Source organism: Stigmatopora nigra, chromosome 4 (genome assembly GCF_051989575.1).
Source record: "Stigmatopora nigra isolate UIUO_SnigA chromosome 4, RoL_Snig_1.1, whole genome shotgun sequence".
Taxonomy (NCBI): domain Eukaryota; kingdom Metazoa; phylum Chordata; class Actinopteri; order Syngnathiformes; family Syngnathidae; genus Stigmatopora; species Stigmatopora nigra.
In genome coordinates, this window is record NC_135511.1 from 9,905,493 (window position 1) to 9,920,445 (window position 14,953).

Here is a 14,953-nt window from a genome sequence, read left to right on the forward strand (position 1 = left end):
TGAATAATTGAAAACAAAAAGGAAATATGTCTGAAAGGGAATAATGACACATTGATGGAGGAGGACAGAAGTTAATGGAGCCAAAACATCCAGTGATTTGGAAAAATGCCTTGGTGACAGTACACACATGCACGCACACTCACTCTTGTCAGGTGTTGCACTGACACAACTGGTTAGGATTGCAGCCAGCATGTGAAGTCAAGTGGAATGGAGAAGCAAATAAATGAAAGCTATTATGCACACACTTGCGCACAGACACACACTGACCGCCATCGGGGAGTTTCACTTGTCATTGCACATGAGACGACAGCCTGAGGCGCTATTCGGACCAAGAAATCTGGCAGCTTTCCTCAAGCGAGCACGAGGAAGGTGTCATTGCCCTCGCAATCAATAAAAAAAAATATATATACCATATGTGATGGCAACTTAGGCTGTGTAGTCATAGGAAGATGGGCATACAATAAGTAGACATCCTATGTATATTTCTTTTTTATCTTTTTGCCAAATAGTCTCATCAGATGTGAACATACTGTAATTCAGTCCTGATTCCTGAGGTTTATTACATGGCTCAAATGATGTTTTTCTATAGGAAGTAAGAAAGTGAGATAGTCAGTTATTTAAATGTACATATTAGTGCAATAATTAAATAAAAGTTTTCTTAGGAATTCATTTGCCATACCAAAATCCTACAAAACATTTTGAAATTGGCCTACATTATAACCAGAGATATGATCTTTTCACTCCTACGACAATATAAATATTTGCATTATTTATAAACTCTGGAGTTTTTGAGCCTGTAGTGATTTTGAGGGGGAAATTTAAACAATGTGCAAGCTATCCAATTGACCTCGATAGACCTGCATTTCAATTCACAACAATTAAATCTCTGGTTGTACGGACAAGTTTGTTTTTGACTGATAAGTTATACAAAATTCCCTTTTTTTCATAACACCTACAATATTGACATAAATAAATGCTATCCCCATTGCTATTTTACCAATGTATTAGTATTTCTATTAATAGACTTAACTTAGTGGATCAGTTATAAAACAGTTTCCTCCACAGTTTAGCTAAACTAATACTACTACTACTAACTAAACTGTGGGTACAGTTTAGTAAAGTGTTGGTAGTTTAGTAATATCTGTGTAAAGACAGTTTAATAATGTAAGGCTCCAGATGAATAATCTGTGGGGACAGTTCAGTAATTTGTGGGTCCAGTATATTCTATTGTCTTTTTGGGGGGCCTATTATTGTGCAATGGTATTTTTTTAGCACTTGTGATGACCTGATTTTGGTCCTCCTCTGCCTTTTTTTGTGTGATGAGCTGTTCTATGCCATGTTTTCATCTGTATTGAAATTAACTAAAACATTTTAAAATTTCAAGCACAACATTAATTTTGAATGGCCTCTTTTGCAGCGCACAAACTATAGTCTCTAAAAGTTTCAGGGAAAATGAAAGCTGTTGTAAGACCATTTAAATTGTATGAAAGCACTCTTCGAAGCCTATGTTGAATTAACTGGTTTAGTGATGAGGTCCGAGCACTTGCATGCTTACACGGTATGCACATAATTTAAAGACGTGTCTATCTTCATAAATGTTTGCAGTGAGTGAAATCCCATGCAGCCATTTTTTTCAGCCTGTTTTTGTTTGTGTTTTACCTTAACAGGCAGAACATGGATTGGGAACTCTCTGCAAAAGTAAATAAAGGAAGACCATGTACATTTTGGCCCAAAAAAGCTACTGCAATCGGGACCAAAATATTGAAGCGTAACACATTCAGCAAAACTAATCTTGACATCCATTGGTCTAGAGTCTAGACCAACAGTTCAAGGTTGTTCTTCAGGTAAATCACCCTTTATTGTTATACCAGTCATTCAGAACAACTAACATTATGTAAAAATGACCCAAAAAAAAACAGATTGCAAGTGCAGTCAAATCAGTTCAAGTGTTTTCATTGATTTGATAGCATTAAATATTAATAAGAGCAGAGACAGTGGAGCAAAAATTCTGCCATAAAATATTGATGTGACCAAAACAAGCTCCAAAATACAACATATCTCAATCCGCCCAATTATATAAGCAGCGAAAATGACAGACATGTTTATCACATTTTGTGAAAGATTTACAGTATAAATAAAATACCCATAATTTAACCACAACTGGAATGAAGCAGCATCAGTAGATAAACAAAAAAAGAGGAAATGGATGTTTAAACCATGCTTTGAAGTTAAAAAGCTAAAAAAAACATATGAGTAAAAGGCATGTTTAATTTTCTGTCGTCTGCATCATAAACATTTAATTGAGAATGTCACTGAGGGATGGCTTTGCAGCTCACAGTAAATCTTTTCCACTCATTATACGATCGGTCTTGTGACGAGTTTGGCATTTTAGATTGTGATGTTTTAAAGCATGTTTTGTATTCCCCTTTTGAACAATGCTTGATTTGTAATACATATTTTTGGACTATGCACTACAAACCCTTAAATAGGGCATTTATTCAATGGACAATATTAATGTATTCATTTATTCATTTACCTTCATGCCGCTTATCTTAATAAGGGTCGTGGGGTTGCTGGTGCTTATCCCAGCGAACTATGGACGCATTTTTTGCAAGAGGAATAATCTACAAAACACACATTTCCTAATGTTTCAGAATAAATTTAGTGCTTTAAGCTTGCACCGAACTAAAGTGCAAGAAAATGGCCTTCAGAAGAGCATGTACATATAAGTTATTACTGCAATAATTATTGATGATTATCCATTTTTGAATGACATATACACTAACTTTCTGTGGACGGATGTTTCTCACATCTAATAAGGATCATATTTATACATGTACAGCCATTTACAATCCAAAACGTGATTCAAAGCCCCAAAAAAAGCAGGTAAAAATAAACTTAGAGCAAAAATAAGGGTAAAATCTCACAATTAGCGACATTTCAAGAGGTAAAATAATCTTGCCATTAGCGACATTTCAAAAGGTAAAATATATATTAATAACTACTTTTGATTCAATTCACAATTGCAACATCGTCATAACTATTGTCATTTGTGTGATTGTTCGAGTTAAACATAAATAAGGCAATGGTATATGTTTTGTAGGTAGCTTTGAGAGTGAGTAGCAGGGTTGAAACAAGCAGATTGAGAGCAATCAGGGGGGAAGGATTTCTGCCACCCGGGAGCAAAATATACAATACCGAGCAAAAACAGCTGGCAATAATAAAGTCTTGTGTAACCTTTTACGTAATGAAAAAAATTGATTCAGACTAATGAGATTTTAAGATAAAATCAAAATAACTGCTGCTTTCATAAACCTGATCAACTTTCGTCATTTTGGAAACGCACAACTTGCATGAGTATGGTTAGATATGACAGTGCAATCACTGCGTCCAACCTAACGTTGGCCAACCTGAGTTGTTCTAATTTGAAAGCACTTGTTCTGTAGAAAATCATTCAGATTCATTAAATTTAATCATTAACCTTCGATAACGCCATAAGGATTTAGTATACTTATGAATGAAACACATTTTCAAAGATTCTCAAGTTATTTGTATCTTTGCACCCCCGATACCAACTTTGGTCAAGAAACAGAATATACCATAAACTTGTAACTAGCCAGTGAGAGGGCATATAGTGACAAACAACTATTATAACAATTATACACATTCACACCAATGGACAATTTGGAGTGTTCAATGAACCTGACATGCATGTTTTTGAATATAGGGGAAAACTGCATAAATAGAAAAAAAAATATGCACACTCAACACAGGATTTGTGGAGACTGGATTTGAGACCTTAGAACTTAAAAAAAAATAAAAAATTAAATAAATGCATTTTTTAAAAATTGAAAAAGAACTCTGAGGAAGATGTGCAAACTAGAAGGACATAGTGCTGCATTGGAAAATATTTAATTGACTACCCCATTTTTGATGTGCCATTTTTAAAATAATAAATATAATAATTTTCTGCACTTCTTTGTTGACATAGTAAAAGTCAATTCTTTAGATTGAGGTATAAAACAAAACACAAATGATATGTTATATCGAAATTTGTTAGTTTGAAAGCTAAGAGAGAATGTTTTGACATTCTGGAATGAATGACTGGCCAAAAACAGCTTGGAAAGTAGAAAATGCAGCTTTTTAGTGGGGTTAAGGAAAAAAATAGCTTCCCTTGGTTGTACAGAATTTGTTATAGAGTTAAAATTAAGCAACAAAAGTGTGCAACAGCTTATTTGTTTCTCTCACTTCATCTCTCCCACTCCCTTTTCTATTTTTTTTAATTCCCTGCATTATCAGTGACATGAACTCTGAATAGCTACGTCTATTATAAAAGCAGTGATGGGGGTGCCATCTGTCCATTTTTCCATTATTTCACATTCAGGTTTAAGGAATAGTCGCAACAAAATACAGGAAATAGAAAGGCAAATCAAGCATTCAATGTTACTGTCACACCTACAAAAAAATGTAGTCTTCTAACATGCACGTTTTTGGGTCGTATGTGGAAAGCGAAGATGGACATGCAAACACCAGACAAGGATTCCAACTTAGGTTCTGTATGCTTGACATGAACTCTACATTATAATTTTTTATATATCAAAACAGTAAAATTTATCAGGTCTGCTGGTGAGTCTTCGATTTATTGGAAAGAATTTCAGTGAATTCCTTTGGGCGCTTTACTAACTGAAAAATATCCTTTAATCGCTTTGGGCGACCTTTAGTTCACAATAAGGTTCTGTTCTTATAGTGGTGGTAGTGGCAGTAATTTCTATTGTCTGCAAATCTGAAAAATAACTCACATTAAAGTCATGATTACAGAGAATATTTTAAAAACGACAGATTACCTTTAGTTTTGTCATTTGGTGATTTTGGGTCCCTGTACCGTCTTCTTTATCCCATTCTTCTTTTTTGCTGACATAACCTTAAACTGTATGTATGGGAATGTAAAGAAAGGAGGAAAATGGAAGATGCATGGTTAGATGAAGGTATCACATTCATGAAGGAGGAGATGCATATATTTTGGCAACGTGAGACACAGTGTGTATTCCTGCAAAGAGTCCATCAGCAAATAAGTTCACCAAAAAATCTACATAACATCAGTTTAGGTTGAGGTTCATTTTGTTTCCTGTTAGTCGTCTATGAGGATAGCTGTATGCATGTGTACTTTTATTGTGTATTCGTGTGGGTGTAAGCATATCTCAACTGTCGGCATGGCACCACGTGGGAGCGCTGACAAGTGTTTTTTGTGGATTTGTGTTTCTGTTTCTGTGTGTAAAAGAGAGATTTAGTGGATAAAATGTCTGACAGGTTTTATCCAGGATTGTTGTCTTGTTAGTTTCAGGAGAATTTCACTCGTAGTTCATCTTGTTTTCTGGTGTGGTTAAACAAAATGTCATTAATGATAGATCAAATACTTGCGTGATTGCGATAACTTAAATTTGGACTTTTTCTTCTTTTGTTTTCAGAATTCCAGGAGTGTCATGTAGAGAATTCCTGTAATTTGTGCGCCATTTTCTTTTGCGACTTTGTGAAAAGAGCGAAGGATCTGTCTTGTCTGTGTTGCAATCAGGTGTCTCTCTGTGTGAGCGTCTGAAGGTCGGAGGTGTGCAGCGAGTGCTGGAGGAAGACATTTTTACGAGAGTAGCTTTTTAGGGACAATGGACCCCTGGGTGGCTGACCCAGGCGCCCCGTGAAGGGCGACAAAGTGGAGGACGACGAAGAGGAGGTGGAGGAAGGGTTCTGAGGTGAAGTGGTCCCTGACGAAGAGATGCTCCCCCTACTGGCCAGGCTGGAGGAGGAAGCGCCAACCGCCCGTGGAATATGACTGATCTGCTGATGCTCCCCTTTGCGAGATGCTAAACTTCCTCCTAAGGACTCAGAAGAAGATGACACCCTCTCTGGCTGCCTGCTGGCTAAAGATGACATCCCGCGGGGTTGGACGGGAGGAATGAAAGAATGAGGCGCCGTGTTTGGGCCGCCGACGGGCGGGTTGCAGTGGTTCTCCTCCTTGGCGGAACCGAGGAACAGCGGGTGGCGGGGGATGTTAGCGAGGTCCCCTGCGAGAGGCAGAAGAGATGGAGCAACTCCGGCTCGTGCTGCCCTTCGATCCTTTAGGTACGGTGGGCTGCTGTTGTTGCCAGGGCCTGACTGCCCTAGAAGGTTGTTGGCCTGATAGAAACAATAATAAAGAAAACATCCTTTTAAAAAATTTAATGGCTTCTTGCTCAGTGTTGCCAGGTTCAAGGAAAGGAAAACAAAAGAAGTGAGGCTGTAGAAAGTAGGCAGAAAGCAGAATAAATTAATATTCGTAGGTTAGGACCGGCATATTTACACCCGTCATAAAAGTTTTGAGACACTTATGACAAATGTGCACATGTTTACAGTCAATTGGCAGAGGACTTGGCAAAAATAACCTTGAATAGTGAGTTTCAAAAGTCTTTCCAATGTCAGAAATGTCTATGAAAGGTATTTTGTCTTAGGCAGCTTCTATAACGGTTACCCTGACAATACCCTTAAGATGACAGATGCTATACATACATGGTCTTGATTCTAAACAGCATAAATGAAAAAAGAAACATCTTTTCAACCTGTCTTCTTGACTGTGGAGTTAATGTGATTCTGGATGGGATGGGAAGACGTAGTGACTCCCGCGTGCGATGAGAGACGCAACAATTAGAGTAAGAGGGAGTGTGCTGCTCGCGTGTTCGCCCTCAACTGTTAATTGGGTGACATTTGGAGAACCAGGGCTCTCTAGACTCCTGCAGCTCGTTCTAATTGTTTCTAAACCAAGCGGAACCCTGCTCACTAAAGAACACACACAGCCACACACACTCACACAGAGAACAGGCAACACAAACAAGCACAAGTTTTGCATGAACTCGCAAAGCGTCGGCATCCAACTGGCTCCCCGGACGCAGCGGGAAGGATGGCAAATAAAGCTGGACGGCAGAAACAGAAGCCACCTGTTCTCCTTTCATGCTCCACTGCACGCATCTCTCTTATGAAACGAAGCTCCTCACGGCCACTCTCCCTCTATCCTCACTCACAAATTAGACTACAAAAACCCATATCTTACAAAGAATACCAAACAGCACACTACTAAATACATTGACAAATGAGTTACATTTTTCCATAACCAAGCTCATAACTCAATTCATGAATATAAAATATATCATCTGATTTTGATAAAGAACATTGGAATGTATAAAATATAATAAAAATACCCTTTTTATGGAAAAGAAATAGTTATTTAAAAAATCTAATGGTAAAAAAGGGCTCCAATTTTGGTGCAGTCTCCAATTAATTTCCGTGGTTTGGTTATGACCTCTCATTGTGAGGAATTGGTGCCAATTCCACTTTATAAATTGAAGAGGCCTAAACAGATAAAAGGCAAAATTTCTAAAGAAAAGAACAGCATTGATTCATAGCCTTGAGAGTGATATGACCAGGATGAATTTGAAAAAAAGGCAGCTTGACGGGTAGACAGGTTTGAGTGCTAGCACACAAATTTAAATTATCAACTTAAAAACCCGGTACTACCATCTAGTTTAAATATTAATTCCATAACATTTAAGACTTTTTAAGGGCAATTCCATCAGTCAGTTTGCATAACAGGGTAAAAATATGACTAACTTTTTTCTTAGTAATTTTCTTCTTTTTCTGACCAAGAACAGTGATATTCAAGTATGACTTAAACATGCAGTACAGTGTAAAACCAATTCCACTTGACCCTATATTTTTCTGCTGCTGTTTTGTTTGCATTTGTTTTACCTCGAGGCATAAAGGAAAACAGCAATGCATGGTCTGTGTTGACTATTGACAAAAGCATTTAAAAATCCAAATGGAGTTTAAGCCTTACCAGCAAAAAGCTGAACAAAAGACACAACAAAAGTACCAGCTATATTGGTAGACTGATCTTTTTAGTGTACCCGGTTCAGATATGGTACACCAACAAATAAATAATAATAATAAAAGGTTTAAAAGCTAAAAGGGTGATGAAAAAATATTTTAATTCAGACCTGCTCCCATATAGTCTCTACTTTAGGTACATGGAGAAGAACTGCATGCTATTGCATGGCATGATGACCAAATTAAAAACATGGTAGTAGCATCCATCCAATCCATCCAGTTCTTTGACTAATTTGCTGGAAGATTTGCATGTATTACATCAAGTACATCAAATGTTTTCACCTGATTTAATAACTTGCTAGGAGTTTGTTAAAACTAACACTTCAAACGGTACCGCGTTCCTTGTAGTGCCACCCAGCTACCTCCTCATTCAGGTACTTTAACAGGTTCCTCTATTTCTACTTTGATTAATAGTTGAGAAACAAGTACGCTTTGGATGAACTATTGAGCGTCAGGTACTTGCTAATGTGTCTTGATTGGGGGACGCAAATGGCAAAACTTAACACAGACGGATTTGTCTCATTAAGATGAGTGAAAGCAATGAGGGGGTTCACTGGAACCTCTAAGGAATTGGGACAATGCCGTGCTGTCAGTTTATGTGGGACGGCTTAATTAGGCCTGAATCTTGACAAAGTGATTCTGTAAGAGTTCCAAGAGTTTTCTGTTTCATTATACAAATCATTGCAGCAAAACGCATATTCTTGCCTAACGTGCATCTGACAGCCAGGCTTTTATTTTTGTTTTCATTTTCTTGAGTTTAATTGGCCTTAGTTGCAAACAGTATGCACCGTCTTTACTAAAGGCTGTGGCAACTAAAAGTACTACTTCATCATGTGATGTACCAGCCAAAGCTGTCTTTTTCTTCTCGTCTGCAACAAGGCATAAGGCCAAACAGCCTATCTTGCACAATTTTCCACTTTTACACTAAGTTACAGAATAAATGAAAGAAACAGATGTTGCATATATTAGATACAGTCCAGATATCCAAAGTAAAAGCTGTGGTATAGCTGTGCGGGAGTGCATATTTTGTGTGTTATAGGCAGAGACAGATGGAGACAAAGCAAAAGGTCAAGTGCAATGAAAAGAGAGGTGTAAACAAATGGAGTCAAAGGATTGAAAGGACAGGAGGGGCAATGACAGATTGGTGAGAAGGTGATCAAAGATGCAGAAAAAACACGATGAGAGTGACAGAAGGTTGAAAAAAGTAGAACTGATGTACAAATTCACGTGTGCTGACTCGGGTGCAATTCCCAAATATTGACACCGTGCGTTCAAAAGTAGGCTGATTAAATCAAAATAATGAATTTTAACTGTACAAATGGAGAAAGGGTTCTCAAGACTAAGAATCCTTCTATCTCAAGTTTAATGACTTTCAAACAACAAGCCCTGCATGTGGTACGCGGCACTTCGGGGGAGAACAGTGAAAGCAAAACAGTAGTATCATCAATCACACACCATGACTCAATACCCTACGGAGGCACAGAATCATAATCACACTGGACACAAAAAGTTGAGAAGTCCTCACTGAGATAAAGTGGAGATTAAAAATTCTATAATGTGATTTTGTCACATTCAATAGTTTTCTTCATGAATAAAAGTTGTCAAACAACTTTTCACACAGTAAAAATTCAAAAAGTACGTATTGACGTTTGCGATGTTCCATTGGTTTATTTTCCTACATGTTCTGATGATGTGAAAGAAACTGAATGTTGTTAAAAATAACTATTTGGCATAAAGCCACAGAAGAAAATTGTGGAATTGAACATGTTTCCATTATTTCTTTTATTGATTATTGGGCTGGTGTCTTTATAATCTCATGAGGGGAGTGCTACAGAAAACATTAAAAAAAACAATCAACAAAAAGGAGTGCTACCAATACAGTGATTCTTCCACAAAATTATTTAGTTCTAGAAGTGATTTCCTCACTTGAATTTTTCATAAGTAGAGTAGCAATTTCCATGTTAATGCCCTTATCTGTTCCAAAGTACAGGTTAAAGTCAAATTGTGTTGTGTTCTGTTCTGGCAGGGTAATACTTTCTCACCCCCTAAAGATCAATAGGGTGGTCAACGGCATTCAAGGTGAAAATATGGCAAGGATTTTTCTTACTAGAATATTGTAGCTAAATGTCACTGTAACAATAAGGTATATAAAGAGATGAGGATAACAAAGACCCCGGCCTGCAATAGCTAAAGAATGCCCGCAGACATCCAGACCATCTCTCACACCCACAATGGGCTGGATCCATTTTCCACTAGACAATCAAATAAAGTCAGAGAATCTAAGCACACTGGCTGTCTCAAGGCCATAACAACACATACAGCACTTGTTGGTTTACCTCAGTAAAAAAATCCACCGTGGGAGGACAACAGCCTATAGCAACATCCCCCTATTGCCCTTCTGCTTTTTATCTATCACAAAGATCTTTGGACTGCAATCTTCCAGATTTTACATCCCTTTAATTCCCACCCTTTCAATTCTTTTTTTGTTTAGTTTTTTATGTCTTCTTCTATCTCTCATTATATTCGAAGTGAGTTGTCACTTTGTATCAAAGAGGAAACCCATTAAAGTGTATCCAGTTGTAAAATTGTCTCTTGTGCCCTGAGTGTATTTATGAGATAGATCAGTTACTAAATTAGATAATTCCGGATCAGTTCGGATCATAGAAATGAGATTTTCACAAACCAATGCGTTGAGAGAGCCTGTCTGATGGTTGTTAAGAAAAGACAGGAAAAATGGGCAAGTTGTCAAAATACCTTGTCCAGTGATAGTGTTTCTTTTGTGTCTTCCATAAATCCATTTATATTTGTTCGCTTTGTTCCCTTTCCCAATGGCCTGATCAGACTGTCAGCTGGTGATATTGAGAAACCTTTTTTTATTTAAAGGTCTATTATTTGGATCTTACACGACAGGTGTCAAGCATTTTCATCCATCTGTTTGTGCATTAAAAAAATAGTAAAAATTGAGACTGCCACGACATCTCCTCGAACAAGCTGTCTCGCTGAAAACCTCTTAGCCAAGAAAATGCTTCCCACATACAGTATTTGACGTCTTTTGCATTAGTGGTTGCTCGACAGAAAAGCAGACCCATTAACCAACATATTTATTTATTTATTTTCCAATTTAATTGTTTCATTTAATTGTTTTTCATTTAATTATGGTTTTACTATGTAGTGTGGGTTAGTGATTGACAATCAATGAGTTCACCAACATCAAAAATGGACAAAACAGCCGATTAAAAGATGATTGAAAATTGGACCCAACTGTTAATAAAGAGACAAAAATGAAGGCAAGTGAATATGACTTAAGTGCAGAATTAGGTTAGGTCAGTAGGTGATCACAATTGGCTTATAGTTGAATAACATACATATATTACAATAAATGAAAATTGTAAATGGGGAAACCCATTTAATAGAATGCTAAAGGTTCTACACTGCTAACACTGTCAATTGTGAATAAAGTTTCTTTTGAACTCACTCAAGGATAGCACACACTTTTGAGTGTTAATACCCGTGGGTGTTTATCTTATAAGAAGAATTTAACTATACCAGGGTGAGTTCTAAGAACTGTAAGTGGGTATGTCACTGACAGAAGCTTTGCTCTGTGGGCTTTATTTCTCTCGGTTTTTCTTTATTCTTGTCGCTTGGCCTCAGTTCTTCACACGTCTCACACCTTCTCCGCTACCGCCCTTCATTTTGTCGTTTATTTATTTTTCTTCCTCTTCAAAGTTATGTAACACGTTGCGAGTGAATGCTAGCGTTAAACAGGGACGAGCGAACCCTAACAACTGGAGCATGGAGGACAGACTGCTACAGCTGAAAGACTGCACAATAAGGAGAGGCTTCCATGAAGCTTCAGGATATACGCAATGGAAACACTCCAAAAGTAGTTAGCACATTGGCTGTAAAGGTTTGGGGTTCTAAATGAGAACTTTAAGAACAGTGAAAGTTGTGTACCCCATAGAAAAGTATTATTTCTCTAAAATTTGTTTATCAGCCATCTACTAAAAATGTGACGTTGAGGTTCAATGTCCATAAACAAGTACAAGCTGCTCGCTTATCTGTTTAATCCTTGAGCCTTTCAACTGGTGGCCTCCATAGCTAAAGGTGGACTTGCTGCTGCCAGCATTGTATGGGGCCAGGTGAGGTCTGGCATGTGCCAATTACAGAAATGCACAAAAATCAGTGTGATGGAAGCAATTAAAATCTGGGAGACAGTGGGAACAGTTCAGACTGCCAAAAATGCACAATTTATCCTTTAAATTATAGACTGTCTGAATAGAACATTTTGAGTCAGCAAGTGTAAAGTTTTTAGTCAGGGAGCCTTCAAATTGTCCAACACAGAATTAAAAGAGGTGGTTTGGCAAATATGTAAGCCAGAGTCACACTGAGAACAGGGAATCTTTAAGAAGGCTCTCAGGAAGGAGGTGCTGACTTGGATGCTTTAACCCCAACAGGTGTGTGAGTGCAATGATGGCAAAAATTATAGACCACCAGCCTGGGCAAGTTTCCTGGACATTGCCCAAATCGAGTGGGATGATGGTGACAAGAAAATGAACAAGTGGATGGTGAAGCAGTAGGAGGTGAGGAAACACACAATATGACGGACAAAAAGTCCAGAAACAAACAAATAGAGCTTTGATAATACAACAAAAGAAGGGCAAGTAGGGCGATGGTCAGATGGAGGAGGATAAAGTGAGAAAGCTGAGTTAGTGAAGATGAAAACCAAAGATAATTAGTAAACCAAAGGAGGAAGATAAAAGCAGACATCCACTAAATAGCTAGCAAAGAAACAAAAGTGGGTCTAATCTTCCCCCACACACCATGCTCTCTCTCTCTCTTGCTCTCTTTCTGTTTCTCCAAATGTTCAAAGTAAAACAAGTGTTTTCGAGTTCAAAACATGTAGAAGAACAAGAAAAGCCATCATCAATAATTCCATGAGTGGATGGGACAACGCTCTACTTCAGGGGTGCTCAACTCCAGTCCCCAAGGGCCCCTAACCAGTTTAGTTTCCATGTTTCCCTCGACAAAGACACCTGAATAAAATAATCAGGATGATTACCAAGCTTCTTGATAGCTTGCTGGTGAATTGATCATTTGATTCAGGTGTGGTAGAGAGAGATATAGCAAACAGACTGGGTAGAGGCCCTCGAGGACCAGAGTTGTGCACCCCTACCATACATTGTAACATCTACTAATCAAACAATTTATTGTTTTGCATTGGGATGGATATAATAACTAGATAGCTCTGTAATCCTATATTGGAAACAAATTACATGCACAGGATTATAGATGATTGTCATAGGTGAAGATGGCATCTTTAACAAATATTATTGTTCAAGTCAAAGAATCTCATGAGTGTGAATGAACCATCAATGTGTCATAGCATTGCTGTTAAAAAACACTTTCTAGATCAATAATCTTACACAATATATTCTCCTAGTATGCACCAATTTATGATTATAACTGTACTTGAGTGGAAAGTGACAGCATTAGATCAAAAGCATAGAATTGTCTATGTCTATGATGACCTCGAGAAATCTGTTCAACTATAATGCAACACAATGTTTTCTTCTTTTATGGATGAAGACAGAAAACATGTTTAATGAGAGCCTATGAGAGATTATCCCAAGCATTCATCCTACAGTGTGAGGGAAATTTCTTCGTATTGAGCTAGACTTACATTTTAAGCTTCAATTATTTATGATTCAAAACCTGATGTGAAGATAGTCATGATTGTCAGTGGGGATATCATTGTGTGACGTGCTTTGCTTGTTCTGGTACACAGAAGTAAATACATTAAGACATTGGCCAATAGAGCTATATTGATTTCCTCAAGTGAGGTCTCAGATTATACATTTAAAAAAAAGCATAATAACAACGGAGATGGATGTACATATTCCGTTTTAATGAAATGAGTATCTACATTGTGGTTTTGTGCATTCACTACTGAATGGCAAACAGTCTTGATAAAATCTAAAAACTGATTTTCTAAAGAAGGCAAAGTCACATCATATCAGAGAATTAATTATTGATTGACACCAAGCAACTTTTTGAACAATAATTCAAGATTTTTTGAGAGCAAAAAACATATGCTGTTATACTGCAACCAGAATAAGACAAGTCACCAATTGTGTTGCTGCTGCTCCTGGAAAGAACCCAGCAAATTACTTTTTTTTCTTTTTTTGTTCTTCCAAATGAGGCTGGGTGAGGCAAATGAGTTTGCAAAAGTTATTTTGTTCTAATTACGTTTTAATGAACTATTTTTGTTCTGAATAATTGAATCCTTTCTCATGGAGGAGCCACGGAGATCATTAGCCTACATTCTACACACGTATTGTCATTGTTTCTGCACCACATCCCATTTGTAGCCTCGTTTTTGGCGGATACAGTATTTTGAACTACCACACGAGTTGGGAGTATTTGAATAACACACTGGATAACTTGCTTGAGAAAAATCAACCTTGTTTAGGTTTTGAATAGTTCTAGTCAAATGCACAGGGCTAACAAGTTTTTCCTCTTTTCATAGTAAAGTACACTTAAATTTATACGAGAATGTTGTAATGTTCCGAGTAAATATCCCTGTGGAAAACACGATTAGGCCATAAAATCTATCGACTTTTGACTTCGATTTTTAAGGGCTGCCACCGCGAGTAACACACACAATTTGTTTAGAACAGTTGCGGCATGGGATGCCTTTACTGACTAGTGGAGAACAATCAAATTAAATCCAGTAAGTATGGCATGAATGATGCATGAATTCTTGTGGCTAGTGTCCATACATTGCAACAGGGCAAACGATCCAAGCAAGAACCTTTAGAGAAGGCTGATATTGGTCTTTATCCTTGATAAGGCAATAATCTGCCAATTTGACACAGTTCCGTCCACCATATTCATAATATACATAAAGAAATTAGCAGAAAGCTAAATTTTAAAGACAATGGTGATCTGTCCAGTCGGAACACAGTGCCTTTTGAGCATGTACCACTACCACCCGCACACCAGTAGATACATGTAAACATTTTTATTTGATAGCAAACCTTTTTTT

The 14,953-nt window shown here is 37.5% G+C and overlaps 1 protein-coding gene across 5 annotated transcripts in view; it reads right to left on the reverse strand.

Moving 5' to 3' along the window:
* Positions 1–1,932: 1,932 nt before the first annotated feature.
* LOC144195687 (serine-rich coiled-coil domain-containing protein 1-like) overlaps positions 1,933–14,953 on the reverse strand; it is an 82,067-nt gene continuing 69,046 nt past the window's right edge. For 2 of the 5 annotated variants that reach the window (XM_077715492.1, XM_077715491.1), the window contains exon 11: positions 1,933–6,168. In XM_077715492.1, the coding sequence (XP_077571618.1) occupies positions 5,566–6,168 (603 nt within the window). In that variant the 3' untranslated portion in view covers positions 1,933–5,565. The remainder of the gene's footprint in view (positions 6,169–14,953) is intronic. The other 3 variants (XR_013326140.1, XM_077715493.1, XM_077715494.1) reach the window with 3 other exon arrangements.